Genomic DNA, 19,134 nt, shown 5'->3' with positions numbered 1-19,134 from the left:
TGGTTAGAATGAATCAAGAAAGACCCGTTAAAACAGTATGGGAAGCTAAAATGTAGAGTAAGAGACCAAGGGGCAGGCCAATAGAGACATGGGATGATAATGTAACCTCAATCCTAGAGACAAGAGGAATCAGCAAAGAACAAGCAAGAAACCAAGCAAAGAATAAGAAACAATGTTGAAAAATTGTGCATGCAACTTCCTAAAGAAATTACACCTAACACATTATTAGGGTAAATGTATTTAAGGTTATTTATTTTATAATAAGCTTGTAATTTTATAACCGTCTTATTTTTTTGTAACACATTGCTTGGCTGTCTACAGTGCACCTTTTGTTTCAGGCAGTACCAAAAATTGAACACATGAAGATGACAATTTACAACACCATATTCTTCGGTGTATGGCCTCTAGTTTTTGACCAGAAGCCGCTATACAGAAAGATTTACAACATCTACTCTTGGTTTATATTTCTTATAGCATTTCTTTACGTCACCACAGAGTACATAGAGTTATATCTCATGATAAAAAAAAATTTGGACATGATCAACTTTACCAAATCAGCTGTCCTAGCTTCGACTTACACCATGGGGCTCATGCGAGTCCAGGCTGTGAGTACTAAAAGCGTTCAAGAGTTGATAAAGAGAATTCATGTACGAGAAAGACAGATATTTGAGTCTGAGGATGAAGGTATCACTAAAATTTACAAGGAGCGTTCAAGGATTAATAACAAGTTTAATTTTTACTATATGATGGTTAACTATTGGGGTAAGACAATAGTCTAGAGAAATGAGGTTTTTGTAGGGACACTTGACCAGCCAAGGGGTTTATTGGGTACTATATACCTAATACATTATAAATACAAAAATAAGTTTTAGTTATTAACTAGATTTAAATAGTTTAGAATTTAAATAGAAATACATAGTAAATTTAGTTACTAACTAGATTTAAATAAAGGTCAAAAATGGCAATATTTTCGTTTATATCGCTACGGGTAAAAATAGGGTTATCAAATATTTTATTGGGTACATTCTTTTTTTAGTAAATGGGCAAAGGTTTAAAATGACAGTTTTTGAATTTTGGTCCGATTATTTGTTGCTTCGGAAATTTCAAAATAAAACTAAAATTTCGAAAGTAAAAAATTTGTTATAACTTTTGCGAAAATGAACTTAAGGTTTTAAGGTGAAACAGTAGCGATCAACAGGTAGTAAAAACGCGTTCCAAGATTGCGGCTGTAATTTTGAATATTTTTTTCGAGATATTTGGTACACGTATTCGTAATATAATAAAGAATGGCGGTGCAGAGCCCAATTTGAAAAATATATTAATATGTGAAAATTACTCTGTAATTAAATACAATATTAAAAAAATGAGCCTGCACCGCCATTAAGAAGAACAAAAAAATACACTTTCTTCAAATAAACTTTTTTATCCGATGCCTAAATTTTGTGTCATTTTGGAACTACTAATGAAATAAAAAATTTTAGTAACTTTGGCTAACTGGCAAATTGGCTAACTTTGACCTTAATTGATCCAGGCGAAATTTTTTTGTGATAATTTGAGTAAGGATATCTGCTTTACAAATAACAAAGTAAATGTAGTATACAGTTAATATTAACAAAGTTATCCAAAATAACTCTACTTTAGTGAAATGTTTTTTCGATCATAAAAATGACCTTTGTTTATTTTTAATTAAATATATTGAAAATATAAGTCTTCTTCTTTCATGTGGTACCCGCAAAATCGCTATATCATTATCATTTTCTGAGCAATAACATTACAAAATAAAAGTTCTCTGGAATAAACAAATTGAATAATATTTAAACCAATTGACAAATCATCTTGACATTTTTTGTGCATTTTACGGACTGTTTGACTCAACTTTTCATGCAAAATCAAAGTCGTATGTTCATTTTTGCAAGAGTTATAGCAAATTTTTATTTTCGAAATTTTAGCCTTATTTTGCAATTTTCGAAGCAACAAATGATCCGACCAATTTTTTTAAAAACTGCCATTTTAAACATTTGCTCATCTACTAAAAGATTGATATTCAAAATAAGATATTTAGTTACCCTATTTTTACCTGTAGCTATTTAAACGGAACAATTGCCATCTTTGACCCTTATTTCTTAATAACTAAAATTCTTGTCCGAACTGTGACGGGCATTTTTAATGTATTAGATATATAGTAGGTACTTAAAAAACTCATTTGTACCTAGCTGGTCAAGTGTCTTGAACATGGTATATTTTTGCCTTATTTCCCAGGAGTACAAATCAACTTCTACAATAGTTTTACGGATTTGCTAGAATTTAATCACGATGTTGAGAATAACTCATCAGTGTGACCTTTAGATGGTCCATATATGAAAATGAACAATGGAAATAAAATATTTATAAAAATAAAAAAATATTTAATAACAACGAAAATTGTTTGTTACTGTTTATTGTTACTGTTTATTAAAAAATTTGGAATCAGTATACTCTTTAAAAAAAACCCAATAAACCAAAATTGGTGTTTTTTAAAATTTTACAAACAGTACACGAAATAAACATGGGGTCTGACAGAGTAGGCGCGACCAGTGCAGGGTTAAATCTTTTTGTGATAAGGCACTGTGGTTCCAAATGCCGAAAACGTGGTCATGAACTTTTAAAAGCGTATATCATTCATACACTTCGGTATTACTTTCGTACTTAAGGCTACGGCTCCACGGGCGGGAAATTGACGCTAGCAGTAGCCGTAAAACGAACTTAAGGTTCCGCGAAACGGATAAGGAATAGCCGAACTGAACCGACTACGCACAAATCCTGTAGTCGGTTCAGTTCGGCTATTCCTCTTCCGTTGGGCGGAACCTTAAGTTCGCTTTACGGCTACTGCTAGCGTCAATTTCTCGCCCGTGGAGCCGTACGCTAAGGGTTTTTGGGATCGCTGATTACGAATCTCAATTTTTTTTAACCAAAATGACGGATCTAATATGGCGGAAAGGAATTAAAAATACATATCAATCAAAACGCTGAAAGATAGTAAATATAATACCTATGTATGTTTAATTTTAATTACATCAAAACAAGTAGAGTCGTTTATGGTTAAATATAGTGGAAAATATGGAAGGAAGTATTGTATAACATGACGTTGAAAGTGCAGAAATATAAAAGAAAAGAAGATCAAACTTATTTAAGAAAGACATTCGAAAGATGTAGATACGATAATATAGCCAAAAGAAATACTCACACAAATGAAATGTTCAATCCGACCTAACCGAGACACTAGAGAGTTATCAAGTAACCCTAGGAGAATACGGTAACGCTATTTTACTGTATACGTTACATGTTATTTATAACGTTACCGTATTCTCATAGAGTTACTTGATAACTCTCGACTGATTGAGTTTAGTATTAATTCTTATAATCATATTTAGGTATATTAGTACCCTTTCAAACTAAGACTCTGGTGTCTGACACAGGTGTACGCCACCAGTGTTAAATTGCAGCAAAGCATTGTTGAGCCACTAAAATCAGCCAGACACTGAAAGTGGCTCGTCTGTCAGACACTAGTGTCTTAGTCTGAAAGGGTGCTTAGTATAAAAAAGTCATGAAGTCCAATGTACCTAACAGAATAAATTTTACACCTTAAGGGCGTAGGCGCAAAATTTCGCGCCAATATGTGTTAAATGCACTCATTTTTTTTCGATTCCTGAGAAAACTAATAAGTATTTTTGAAAAATTTAAACGCAGAATGAAGGATTACATTATTACCTAGGGCCGAAAGTATCTTAGAATAACCAAAAATTTTCTTTTGCATAAGATATTTGAAATTAACTATTATACTAAATTTTATCTTTTTTTACCGCTGTAACTTATTAAAATAAACATTATAGAAGTTTTCGGGTACTTTCGATCCTCGGTAATATGTACTCTTTCACTCTGCGTTAAAATTTTTCAAAAATACTTATTAGTTTTCCCAGAATTCCAAAAAAAATATGCATTAAAACATATTGGCGCGAAATTTTGCGTCTACGACCTTAAATATGTTTAATTTGTTTATATGAGCGTATTCTCTCTCTTGGTAACAATCTAAATACTTTCAGTAAGTCTGAATAAATTTCTGAAAGTATTTACACTGTTACCAAGAGAAAGAATGCGTACATATACAGGGTGTTTCATTAATAATTGTCCATATAGTAGCTGGAGAAACTTTAGCACAAAATACAAAGATTTAACCTAAAACACCTAAATAAAATGTGGTTGCTTACTGAGTTAGAGGGTGTTTTATCTAAAAATTTAAAAAATATTTTTGCTCAGCATTTTAAATCTATTCGAAGTATCCTTTTCATACTTGGCAGAAAGTATAGGTACTGTACAAACTACTAAATTACGTTAAACAAAGTGTAGGTTCTGTACACCTTATAAAATTATGTTAAACAAACGTTTCTGGCTATTACCAGAGGCATACGACGGGGGAAAGTTGACCCTTTCCAAATTCTACGCCACTGGCGGCATTGCTATTTTAGTTCAATTTTTGGATTCTTCAATACGTTCTATGAAAATAAGGTACTCTTCATTCGTAACGATAAAGTCATTAGTTTTCGAGATCTTTGAAGTTAAAAATGAAACGACACGGTTATTTTGATTAATATATTGTGTCGCTTCATTTTTAATTTCAAATATCTCGAAAACTAATCATTTTATCGTTACAAATGAAGAGTATATCATTTACATAAAAAATATTGGAAAATCAAAAAATTACACAAAAATAGCAATTTCGTCAGTTGCGTAGAATTTGGGAAAGGTCAACCAGCCACTATCCCCTGTCGTACGCCTCTGGTAATAGCTAGAAACGTTTATTTATCTTAATTTAGTAGGGTGTACAGTGCCTACACTTTCTGCCAAGTATGATAAGGATACGCCAAATAGTTTTAAAGTACTGGGTACAAATAATTTTTAAATTTTAATCATATGAATCATATCCTAAATTAATCAAAATAACTGTGCCGTTTCATACTTAACTTCAAATATCTCGAATAATAACTTTATCGTTACCAATGAAGAGTATATTTATTATTTATGTAGATAGTATTGGAAAATCTAAAAATGGCACTAAAATAGTAATTCCTCCAGTGGCGTAGAATTTGAGAAGGGTCAACCATTCACTATCCCCTGTCATACGCCTCTGGTAGTAGCTATAAACGTTTGTTTATCATAATTTAGTAGGGTGTATAGTAGTCGCACTTTCTGCCAAGTGTGAAAAGGATACGTCGAACAGTTTTAAAATGCTGAGCAAAAATAATTTTTAAATTTTTAGATAAAACACCCTGTAACTCAGTAAGAAACCACATTTTATTTAAGTGTTTTAGGTTAAATATTCGTATTCTCTGCTAAGGTTTCTCCAGTTACTATATGGACAATTATTAATGAAACCCTGTATACAAGTCAAAACATGTTTATGTACAATTTATTGTACGTTAGGAACATCTGTGTTTTAAAACTAAGGAAGTCTTTCGGAACATTTATGTAGAGCGTTTGGTTTAAACAGGGTGCCAGTCATGAACTGAGCTCTACATGTTCATGCACCCCGTTCGATTTTTATCGGTAAAAACGAAATTTCAAAGCAAAAAACCCAAAAAAAAAACGCGAAGGCTAGATCAACTGAATCTTTTGGGAGTAAGCATCAAATGATGCATACTGTAATTAAACAGTTGAGATACCTTTTTGTCGGCTACTATTGGGTGTACCAGTAAGTACCAGTTGGTGCATACCTTAATGTACTTAATATAGTGTTTAAAAGGAATATTTTTCAAGTAAAATTAAATACAATATTATTTTAGTAATATAAAACCCCTGACTCATTCCCTTACTCACCGGCCACATTGTACCATTTGTACTGCAAAAGAAACAAAATAACATTAATTTTACTCTATGGGCATTTAATATGTTTTAGTACAAAACATTAAAGTGAAGAAGCGCTCAAGCAAAATAAATGCAAAAAAACGACTACAACACTTTTAGTAATATGTATTATTAGAAATCCAAAAAGAAAATAGCTAAACACATATTAACTAATTAACATTTAAAATAAGAAATGGCTGAATGCTCGAATATATGAATTCAGGGGCGTCATTTAATAGGGTCAGGGGGGCAAATGCCTGACCCTGAAAACACCTGACCTTGAAAATTACTGAAATTTACAAAAAATACATCAATTTTATTACTATAGTTATTTATTTGCATTATGTTTGTATATATTATATTTGCATATTGTATATTTAATGTTTGCCCCCCCCCCCCAATCAAAATTTCAAATGACGCCCCTGTATGAATTTTACAAAGTGAAAGGCCGATATCGAGCACTAAATGTAATTAACTTTTGCATACATTTTTTTGAAAAAAGCTACATAAATGCGAACTGATGAAAGAATTGGTGATACCAACTAAAATTGTCAGAATGGTAAAAATGACAATAGAAAACACAACAAGAGAAATAGCATGGAAAGGGTATACATCGAAAAAGTTTGAAACCAAATAATGATTACGACAAAAAGGCCCATCAACAACTGCATTATATCTGACATTAGAAGGAATAAACAGGAAAAGCAGAATAAACATGCAAGAAATAATATTTATAAACGGCCGCCAATGCATCGCATTTTCAGATAATCTGACACTATTAGCAACAAGCAAAAAAGAACTACAAAAGCTAATGAAAAATATAATAACAGAGGCCAAAAAATTGGGACTTGAAATAAATGAAGAGTAGACAAAATATATTATAATGGGATAGATCCAAAAATAAAAAGAAAATAACATCATAGTACAAATAGATGGAGAAAAAACATATTCGTTTAAAAGAGTCAAATATATGAAAAAGGTCATGAGGAAGGGGAGATAAAGGCAAGAATAGCTAAAGGAAATAAAAAGTATGGAGCATTACGAAAATTAATGAAATCCAAATAATGTATCAAGAAAAACAAAAATCAGAATTTAGAAAGCGGTTATCAGACCTACAGTAACATACGCGTGAGAAACATGGGTGCTGAAAAGTCAGAAACAGACCGTTAAGAAAGATGGGAGAAAAAATGCAAAGAGCAATATATGGAGGTGTGAAAATAAGAACCAATAAGAATTGGAAGAACTGTATGAATTGGAAGAGCCAATGATAACGACGACGATCAAAGTACAGAGAATGTCATATTTGGGACTCATCGAGAGAATGGGAAGTAAAAGAATGCCAAAAATGGTACTATCACGAAGAACAATACAAAAGAGAAGGAAACTCGAGAAAAAGATCGAAGGAGAGTGTGTACGAAGACCTGAGGAAAAGTAACATTGAGAGTTGGAAAGAACTAGCATTGGACAGAAGGAGATGGAGGAAGGTGGTAAAGGAGTGTATAATCAGTGGCGTAGCTAGGGTGGGACGGAGGGGGCGGTCCGCCCCGGGTGTCACCCTTTCAGGGGTGACACCCGGGAGACCCCATCACAAAAGAATGAATTGATAATTTGTAACTTTACTCACTTTACAATCAAAATACAATTCGATATTATTTTGTGAACACACGAAACCGAGAAAAGTCGAGATCAAAGAGGTATTTCTTGGATTTTTCCGCTAAAATGAAAAAAGCAGTTGATCTATGTAACGAAATTCTCAAGAAGCTTGAGATTGATGGTTTAGATTAGATATTATGAAGTGCCGTTCACAGGAATACGATAATGCAGTTGGTATGAGCGGCTTACATGGAGTAGATAATACAAGCTATTATTGGATGTATTGATCATTTAATTAATTTATGTGGTCAGCACTCTTTTGCTTAAAATACAGCTTGTGTAACATTTTTCAGAACTGTAGAGGAAATTTTTAATTTTTTTTTCTGCTTCCACTAGCTGTAAGTGCTTATTAAAGACAGCAAAGCATCTGTTAAACGACTTTCCACAACGCGTTGGAGTTCTCACTAAGCTGCAGTTAAAGTATTGGCAAAACATATTGATAATGTTGCTTTAATTGAGGAATTATGTCATCAACAAGAAAATTTAGACACCAGAGATTCTGCACATAACCTTATGCCCGCTGTGTGTAATTTCATATTTTTTCTTTGTTATTGTTTATTTTGGAATGATTTACTAAGAGAAATAGGGGCACTTCGTCTTTATATTGAAGAAAAACGGTGGTCATATTATAATATGTAGATAAAGCAATAGATCTGGTCACGAAAATACATGAGGATGACGACATTCCCACCTAAAAACGAATTCGAAGTCAAAAACGAATGGCTGTTGAGATATCTACCGATATAGGACTCACTCTTCGAGACGAACTTCAAAAGGATATGTTGGAATGTTTTGACCTATTCAATGTTTAACTCGAAACCAGTTCAAAGTCCATTCATGATGTGGCTTCATTGTTACAGGTTGTGCAGACACACACACGAACAGTGAACAGTTGAAATTAGCTGTTCAACATTTTGTGACTTTTACCATGAAGAGGTATCAGAAGCAGATCACTTGCTAGAAAAACCAAGGGCCAGAAAACATTTACAAGCGGTCTAAAGCGTGAATATTACAGCCTCTAAGTGGTTAGCTGTAGACTTTTTAAAACTCATTGTGGAATGGTAATTCATGGAATCCCTCCCAAACTGAATGGTCGTATTAAAATTGTTTATGACCATTTGTGTATCGGTTGCTTCATGCGAGAGAAGTTTTAGTAAGCTAAAATTAATCAAGAATTACTTGCGAGCAACAATGATGCAAACAAGGCTAAATAACCTAGGTTGATTAACTATTGAACATGAAGCAACACAAAACATAAATATAGAAAATGTGATTTCAGAGTTTTCAGCTAGTAATGCTAGAAAAAAAGATATTTTAATTCTTAATTTTTTCATTATTCAAAACATATGTTTATCGGATTTTCGTTGATTTTAACATCTTTATTTTTAGGATTTGGGGTGACACCGTCGATTACCGCCCCGGGTGTCACCCATGCTAGCTACGCCACTGTGTATAATATAAAAAGACTGAAGTGTAATTAAATAAAATTTATAAGACTGTTGAGCTTAATAAATAAATACTTAAATGCTTAATATAAAACTAGGTAATATAGAAAAGTAAATGTATAAAAATATAGATACAGATGAAGGTAACAAACAAAGGCTTTGGATCGCATCCAAGCCGAAGACGTCTTACATTTACTTTATAGAAGAAACAAACCAATCAATATTATACAAACCATCGAAAACATCTATTTTCATAATCGAATACAGGCAAAGATAAATGGAAAACTAACGCAGTTTAAACCAGTACAAAGCGGATAATGGACGAAATAATACAACAATGGCGGATCCAGGGAGGGGGCCATGGGGGCCATGGCCCTCCGAGAATTTAAAAAAATATAAATTTAAATATTTGTAGTTCAAATGTTTTTAGTTTCAAACACATATAAATGTACAAAACCAGGGATAAACATGTGTTCTGGACTAGAATTGAACAAAAGCAGTAACGGAAGCTTCGAGAATGACATACCTAAGATGTTTTGTAAATCAAAATGTTGATAATTTTACAAAACGCCAATTGTTAGAACGACCTTGGCAGCCATCAAAATGATATAAATTTCCATAGTCTGTACCTACACTCACAGAATGAAAAAAAAAGAAGAATGAAAAATGTGGTCAAAATAAAGGGATGACAGCCCAAAACCTTGTCACGAAATCTTAAATATCTTTAGCCAAACTCATAGGCACAGATGGAGCTACACAAATCCATGAAAAAACATCATACCACAAGGAGTGCCGTCAGGTTGGGCTGGATTTTCTACAGGGATTTCAGGGAATTGTTAAGTAATATTAAAATCGCCTCAGGAGATGAGACGACTCTTAAACAACACCTATCTACAGCAACGTCCCGACCAACATGTATATATTGTGGTGAAGACATAATTGAATAATTGAACAAATCATGAATCAGGTCCAAAGTTCAAATTATTACTGTGTCATATTTGACGAAACGACCGACGTGGAACGGCCACGTGGAACAGCTTTCTCTAAATTTGAGATACATACGCAATAACAACATTCGTGAAGACTTTGTCAAGTTCATTGACGCTTATGAGGAAAATATTTAGTGAAAATCAAGGAAGAGGGGAAGAAAAACGCCTGACAGGAGAAGCCTTGGGAAAAATAGTATTAAACTTGTTGAAAAAACTGTACTTAAGTCCAAAGAAATGTGTAGGAATGGGTAGTGACTTTAATAATACTTTAATAACGATAAGTTCTGAATGTCTTTATGGCACTCAAAAGAGAGTAAAAAGTGCCTTAAAACTAACTATTTCAGCCCTAATTTTTAAAAAAATTTCCCCAGTCCCCCGGTACTCTTCACCCAAAAAGCTCATGGTCCCCACCGAAAATCGGTCCTGGATCCGCCCTTGTGATACAAGCAGTACGTAAAGGCCATGGTTACAGAATGGGGAACAAAGAAATCCAAATATTATGTTAAGCAGACGACGCCGAATTAATCGCTGAGACAGAAGACGATCTCCAAAGATTATAGACGGAGAGCTAGAGCAGAAAAATCATCGTCATAAGTAATATAGAGTTTTTCCTGTGAAATATGTCCATTGTATATAGACAATTATGACCCCTTTCAGGCTGACACCTCAGTGGATACAGGAAGTAGCAATAAGGGATGAAAGGGGAAAGTTAGTGCAGGCATTAAAGGTTTTCACCTCCTATTTTGTTAAACCTCCATCGATTTGCATGAAAATTGGTGATATACCTCAAGAAACAAAACTGATTTGGTGCCACTTACACTTTTATCCTGGTGGTGAATACCACCCCTTCCCGCGGGTGAAAACTATTTTATTAAAAATAACCCCACAAATCAATAGAGGGACAAATTTTAAGTAAAATTTGTTTTATCATGTTATTAAAATAAATCAATACTTTTTGAGTTATTAAAGATCAACGATTTGTCTATTTAAGAGCATATGCGTGAAGTTGCGGATGATAAAAAAACATGTTTTTTTTAAAAATGGCTTTGGCAGAGCCAATTAGCCAGACTTGTTTGTGATTGATTGCAGATTCGTAGTCATAAATTTCTTATAACATAAGTACATTCTACAATATTATTTTTATAGATACATTGGTACATTATGTAGCTTTTTTATTTTGTTTTTTTTTTAATTATTTTACTGTGTTTTTTAATATATATTTTAATTTGTGCGAAACACTTTTTTACTTATTTTTTTCTATTCTTTTTTATTTTTGTTTCTATTATTTTTTTCTTTTTTTTTATTTATTATTTTTTTTGTTATTATTTTATTATGTGTTTTTTTATATATTATTTTTTTTTAATTTTTTCAAACCACATTAACAAATTATGCCTATTTATTACATATTACGTTTACAACTTGTATTTACATAATTTAACATGTTTATAAATGAGATGAAGAATTTCCATATCATTTGTATATATTAATGTATTAAGGTTTATTGGGAAAAAACATTTTAAATCTTTTAATTCCTTATAAAGGTCGTTTATGTTATTTATGTTTAAATAACATTCTAATATGACATGTGTTAGATCTCCGATTTTGCCACAAGTACAATAATTATTGGGAGTATCTGACAAGCCGATTCTATGCATGTAAGATGGCGTAAGAGCATGATTGGCTCTCAGCCGATTAATGGTCTTTATAAAATGTCTGTTATATTCTGTGTAGCACCATCTTTTTGAGAATATCCTAGGGTTACAATGAGCAAAATTTGAGCCAGTATTACATTCTCTGTAATGCAATTGCCAATTATTTTTTAAGTTTTTGTCTGCTAAAAGTATCAATATCTCAAGCTGGAATTAAATTTTTGTTTATTTTTTCTCCGATCACATAAGCTGATTTAGCAAAATTGTCAATTATTTCATTGCCTTTTATTCCCGAATGACCCTTAATCCAAGCAATTGTTACATTTAATCCTAATTGTATAATTTCAAACAGAGTTTTAAGAATATTCAATTAAATGTGGTTTATGTGTTTGACTGTTTGAATGTTACTCAATCTGTCCAAAAAAAAACATGTTAATTGATTTTATGTTAGTAAAATATTATTTTTATATTATTTCGATATTTAATTGATTTTTTTTTTTTTCATTATAAACTGAATATGTCCAGAAAGTGGGGGTGTCCAATAATGGGTACATTTGCCATATTCGAATAAATTTATAATATCGAAATGATATAAAAATAATATTTTAGCAACATACAATTAATTAATATGTTCTTTTTATCATCCGTAACTTCACGCATATGCTCTTAAACAGACAAATCTTTGATCTTTAATAACTCAAAAACTATTGATTTATTTTAATAACATGATATAACAAATTTTACCTATAATTTGTCCCTCTTTCGATTTGTGGGGCTATTTTTAATAAAATGTTTTCACCCCCGAGAAGGGGTGGTATCCACCCCCAGGATGAAAGTGCAAGTTGGCACCAAATCATTTTTATTTCCTGAGGTATGTTCTAACTAGTCACCATTTTCATGCAAATCGATGGAGGTTTAACAAAATAATAGGTGAAAACCTTTAAAGACTACACTAACTTTCCCCTTTCATCCCTTATTGCTACTTCCTGTATCCACTGAGGTGTCAGCCTGAAAGGGGTCATAATTATCAATATACAATAGACACATTTCATATGCCAAACTCCATATTACTTATGACGATGATTTTTCGGCTCTAGCTCTTAGACTATTATCAGAAAATATCAGCAGAAAAAAAAACAAATGTATGGCAACATCTATTTAAAATACCCACTACGATTGAAAATCGAAATGGATGGGAAAATAACAAAGCAGGAAGTGAGGTTTAGATATCTGGGAATAGATATAACTAGTTACGAAGATGTTGAAGAAGAAATACGACAACAAAGTTTAAAAGCAAGTAAAGCGGCGGGATCTCAATCTGGAAGAACAAACACCTAAGACAAGACGCAAAAGCAAGAACGTAGGTATAAAGTAAAGCAATTTGACCTTTATTGACATACACGGCGGAGACAAGACCTGACACATTTAAAACGAGACGACTACTAAAAACAACAGAGATGAAAATACTTAGATGAATATCAAGGAAATAAGACATAATATAAGACATAAATGGATATGTGACAAAACGGAAACAGGAGCGGAATCAACACATTAGTAGAATAGCAGAGGATGAGATAGTACGAAGAGCACGAGATAAATCACCAAATGGACGAAGAAGTATTGACAGACCAAGAAAAAAATGGTGCGATAATTTAACAATTTAGGAGGCTAATATTGAAGAAGAAACAGGCTTTACAGCCTACATATAAGAAGGAAGAAGAAGAATGAAGGTAAAAAAACTTGATTTCTAAGTACTTACCAATGAGCCTGAAGAGTTACTATTGAAACCGGAAACAGCAACTGTCCATGAACTTCATACAAAGGGATGGCACATATTATTTATTAGCTTTACGGTAATTCATTATCTTCGGCTTCGACAAATACCGCATAATATAAGAAATATGTATATTATTAAATGTTTAAGCAATAAAATAAATAATTTATAACTATTTTATAATAAAAACAATGCACTAAATGGCTACAAAACACGTTAAATTGCCGACAGAAACCGTGCCTACTACCGAACTTAAACACCGACACCGACAATGATCAAGATTGTACTGAAATAATATCACAATCAGGTAATACATAGGCTCAGTATATAGGTTTATACAACAATTCGTATAGGCAAAAAAAACTGTGACATAGGTACTGGTGATTAAGCTTGAGAAATATGTTACTTATAGAAGTAATGAATCACTTATTTTGTGTATTAGGCCTGTCGTCAATATTTTATTATATTTATTAGACCAGGATATTTAGCACTAAAAGCACCGGAATAAATCGATTTTTAAACACAGCACCGAGAAACTTACAACTTTTTGAATTTTGTTCAGAATGATTGAATGATGTAAGGAAAAAAGTCTACTATTAGACCGGACTGTATCGTTACCCCTGCTAGCGAAATTATTCCGATTCGATTTTTTTGCACAAACTTACTCAAAAAGAGGTCCTTATAACATATCCACAGATTTCCGGGCGGTGCCGTGGTCGAAAAATTGTTTAAACATTTTTTTTTAAACAAATTCACAAAAATGTTTTTTCATTTCGAACAATATTTTTTAGATAACTTGGGTCATTCTGAGCAAAAAAGGTATCTTGTCATTTTTCTCTAAAATTGATTGTTGTCGAGTTATATGCGATTAAATATTTGAAAAATGCGAAAATGGCCATGTTCAAGTCTTAATAACTCGATTAAAAATTATTATTATGAAATTCAAAAAGCGATCAAATCAAGTTTTAAACCCCTTCTTCAAGGTCCTGGAGAGATTTTTGTCATTATTTTATTACAAAGCTGCTATTTTTAATTATTAACAATTAGCGCTATAGTCCAACTGTATCGTCGCCCCCGTTAGCGAAACTATTTCGATTAGATCTTTTTGCACAAACTTACTCAAAAAGAGGTCCTTATAACATATCCACAGGGTGCCGGGCGGTGCCGTGGTCGATAAATTGTTTAAACAATATTTTTAAAACAAGTTCACAAAAATAATTTTTTCATTGCGAACGATTTTTTTTTTAGATAATTTGGGTTATTCTTAGCAAAAAAGGCCTCTTGTAATTTTTCTCTAAAATTGATTGTTGTCGAGTTATATGGCCATTTTCGCATTTTTCAAATTTTAAATCGCGTATAACTCGACAACAATCAATTTTAGAGAAAAATCACAAGAGACCTTTTTTGCTCAGAATGTCCCAAATTATCTAAAAAAAATTGATCGAAGTGAAAAAATTATTTTTGTGAATTTGTATAAAAAAAATTGTTTAAACAAGTTTTCGACCACGGCATCGCCCGGTACCCTGGGGATATGTTATAAGGACTTCTTATGGAGTAAGTGTGTGCAAAAAAAATCGAATCGGAATAATTTCACTAACGGGGGCGACGAGAAATCCTGGACTTTAGCACTAATTGTTAATAATTAAAAATAACAGCTTTGTAATAAAATAATGACAAAAATCTCTTCAGGACCACAGAACTTGTTCCATATTCTGTGTCAGGACCTTGAAGAAGGGGTTTGAAACTTGATTTAGTCACTTTTTGAATTTCATAATAATAATTTTTAATCGAGTTATTAGGCCTTGAAAATAGCTATTTTCGCATTTTTCAAATGTTTAATCGCGTATAACTCGACAACAATCAATTTTAGAGAAAAATGACAGAAAACTTTTTTGCTCAGAATGATCAAAAATTATCTCAAAAAAATGGTTCGAAATGAAAAATTGTTTTTGTGAATTTGTAAAAAAAAATTGTTTAAACAGTTTTTCGACCAGGCCCGGCATCCTGTAGATATGTCATAAGAACCTCTTTTTGAGTAAGTTTGTGCAAAAAAATCGGATCGGAATAATTTCGCTAGCAGGGGTGACGATACAGCCCGGTCTATATAGAAATAGGATGAAAATGCATAATTGCATTTTAAAATGTATAAAATGCATCCAACAGTGCATAAACATGTCAAAATAAGCATATTAAGGACCAGATTTGGTTATTTGGGGTTTTTGGGGTCGCTGAAAACGAATAAGGGAAAGTGGGGGAATGGTGCGCACTTAAGCAGAAATCAATTCTGTTGTAAATTCTTTAAATCTATCATAACGACTAGTACATTACAGTAAGCTCTAATTATTCTACTTTGAATATTTAAAATAGGTTTTAGAGAAATGCAAAGTACTAAAGCAAAATATTAAAAAACGAAAAGAAGTGTCTTTACTCACAATTCCCCATCCATGAGGATAATCATGAGCACGGATTGGTAAATGGTGCGCACTGAATAATGTTTTTATCAAATTCTTTAAACATTGTTCTTTTCTATTTTCCAGCAAATACAGCATGTCCCTAGGTGCAGCTGGTTTTCTGGTGGTGGAATTAAACTTAATTTTATATCATATAATTTGTCTTCATCGATAATATCTGACAAATCAGTGTCTTTTACATCAGACTACTCAGGTGTTAGCTCCTTTTGCACTTTCTTCTTGTTTTGTTTACCTTCCAGTTTTTTCTGTCTGGCGAGATATCTAACGATTTTTTAACAAATCATTTTTGAACAGTTGCCTTTCTTGTTGCTTTCTGTTCCTCCTTTCTCTTGAGATTCACATCCCTTAGTCATCTTTTTTCCTTGACGTTCTCCAATTTTATCTTAGTTGGTGAGCTTGTAAGATTTTTCGATTGTTCGAGATTTTTTTTAATTACTGGTTTAACTTTTGATAGATCAACATGAGTGGAACATAATTTTCTCCAGCACTCATGCAACAGACGGAGTCTACATATGTAGCTCCTTTAGGTACATAAACCCGTTCGTCTTTGTCTTGAAGTCGATCTTGAATGTTAAAAGCTTTTATCGTTTTCCTTATTTTTTGCCGTCATTTCTGATTAGATACAGAGGATTTTGTAAATCTTCGTTAGTATAATATGTAAGAATCATAGATTTTCTAGTGTAGTTTTGTGGCCTTTGAAAAGGAAAATGGTAACTTTATTATTTACCACTTCATTGTTTGTGGGGGAATCTCCTGCGCACTTTTACCCCCTTTACGCCTTAAATAGCAAACGTCGTCACAAACAAAAAACTACTAAACCATAAATATAAACCAACAGATGCACCAAAATGTAAAGAAAATAACATGATTTAAATCAATAGTAAGCTCAAAGCAACTTAATAAAACCTACGAACTTAGCATCTTAATTTTTGGAGCAGAAAAACTAAAAGAATTCTTGCGATTTTCAATAATCGGATCTCACTCTGGGTTTCCTCGAAAGCGGCACCGACTAACAGCGACCGTAGCACTGCGATGAATTACGTCAGATTACGGTGAAAAATTCAAGGTTCTTCACTGGGGCAATGGAATGTGCAAGCTCAGCAAGCGGTGGCTTCCAACGCATCTTTGGAAACCAACGCTATTATTTTGCATGGTACAGTTTTTATGATGTCATTCATCGCAGTGTTACGATCGGAGGTTGTCGGCACCGCTTTCGAGGAAACCAGCGCTTTAGTCCACGTGCAACATTCGACTGAATATGATGGCGTCAACCGTTCACGAGATCATTCAAAAGGCGTAGGACTTGTTGAGTTCTTAAAATCATCCACGGAATTTGAAATACAATGCAGCGTACAATTATCCGTTGCTCACCATTCCCCCACTTACCCTTACGCATTCAGAACTGACACTCGGAGCACCTGGTGTCTAGCGTCACGTCATTTTCTGGAGTTTCGAGGGATTTCGGCACTAAATACAAACCTATTACACGGGAGTCTTTTGTGGTTACTGAACACTAACACTTCATCAGAACTGACCTCCGGAGCACGTGGTGGCCCTGGTGCCTACGGTCACTGCCAAGGCACGTTATCTTATCTAAATCTATCTTATCTAAAATGTTTTGTCAAATAATTTTGATATTATTTGTCTCACGGAAACGTGGCTTAAGAACTCTATATATTATGACCAAGAGCTACTGGATGATAGATACGTTTTATTTCGAAATGATAAAAAATACGAACTAGCAGGGGTCCAAAGAGGTGGAGGCGTTCTCAAAGAAGAAATACAGACCAGTCTTGTTGGGTTGTAGTAATAACTTGGGCTTTCAATGAGTTTTTGTGAAGTTTACTGTTAAAAATGTGATATTTACAATGGGCTGTGTATATTAGGTCAGGGTATAATATCTCAGTTTATGAATCATTCTTAGAAAGAATGGAGGAAGGTGATAAGTTTCTCTCAGAAAATATGTACATAATTGGTGATTTCAACGTTCATGAAATAAATGGAAGTACTTTTGATTTCTTAAATGCAAAGGTTTTCTTTACCCAAAGGTAAAATTATTGAATCACTAATCAATGAATATGATTTATACTCAATTAATAATGTTAAAAATCATCTGAATTCTACATTATATTTAGTTTTAACAAATTTAACTGAAACAAATGTTATCGAGTCAGATACATCACTTGTGAATATTGATCGTTATCATCCTCCTTTAGAAATTGACATTAGTTTCAAAACGCCAAATCAAACTATTGTAAATGACACAAACTTTGCACCACCACCAACATATAATTTCAAAAAAGGTAACTATATTCAACTGCATTATCTGATATACAACACTAATTGGCAAGAATGTATCAATCCAAATTCAAATAATCCAGAAATATGTGTCAATCAATTTTATAATACTCTTTATCATATACTAGATCAATGTATTCCACATAAGAAGGTAAGCCAATCAAGGAAATATCCTTTTTGGTATTCAAAAAATTGATTAAAAAAAATTAAATTAAAAAATAAATTTTTTAAGAAAACAAAAAAGATGACACATATTTACAAAAGTTTTATGAAGTTAGGAAAGATGTTAAAAAACTTATTAAAAAATGCTATAGAGTATAGAGAATATATTCAAAATATTGAAGGTAATATAAATAATAGTCCTAAAGAGTTTTGGCAGTACCTAAAAGGGAAAAGATCAAATTCAACACTTGCATATAAATATAAACATGAAGATGAATGTTACCAATCTGAAAGTGATATAGCAAATGCTTTTGCACGTTATTTTGAATCTATACATTCTAAGACTAATCCAATAATAACAGACTCCTACAAGGAATATGGACTTGAACAATTATGTGTTGATTGTATAACTCTAGAAGAAATCAATATTGGAATTTAGTCTTTAAAAAGTAGTGCAGCTATAGGTGTGGATGGGATTCCTTCTTACCTGTTTAAGGCGTATTCAGAAGTCCTGTTACATCCCCTACAAATGATATTTAATAAATGTTTAGAGACAAGCACGTTTCCGGATGCGATTAAGGCAGGTAGAATAACTCCTGTCCACAAATCTGGAAATACGAGTTTAATATCAAATCATCGTCCTATAACAGTATTGCCTTCTCTTTCAAAAATCTTGGAAAAAATTATGTACAATAGACTGTATACTCATGCTTCAAAACTTTAATGGAAGAACAACATGGTTTCATAAACAAAAAATCAACTCAAACAAATCTGTGCATTTTCAGTCACTATATTGCTTCATCCATAAATAATTCT

General features: G+C 32.6%; 1 protein-coding gene across 1 annotated transcript in view; it reads left to right on the top strand.

The window, feature by feature from the left end:
* Positions 1 to 349: 349 nt before the first annotated feature.
* LOC126886757 (uncharacterized) overlaps positions 350 to 19,134 on the top strand; it is a 43,048-nt gene continuing 24,263 nt past the window's right edge. Inside the window, exon 1 of the mRNA XM_050653780.1 lies at positions 350 to 762. Coding sequence (XP_050509737.1) covers positions 360 to 762 — 403 coding nt within the window. The 5' untranslated portion in view covers positions 350 to 359. The remainder of the gene's footprint in view (positions 763 to 19,134) is intronic.

This window comes from Diabrotica virgifera, chromosome 6 (assembly GCF_917563875.1).
Source record: "Diabrotica virgifera virgifera chromosome 6, PGI_DIABVI_V3a".
NCBI lineage: Eukaryota > Metazoa > Arthropoda > Insecta > Coleoptera > Chrysomelidae > Diabrotica > Diabrotica virgifera.
Note: the sequence above shows the minus strand (reverse complement) of the source record. Positions and strands in the feature narration are given on the sequence as shown.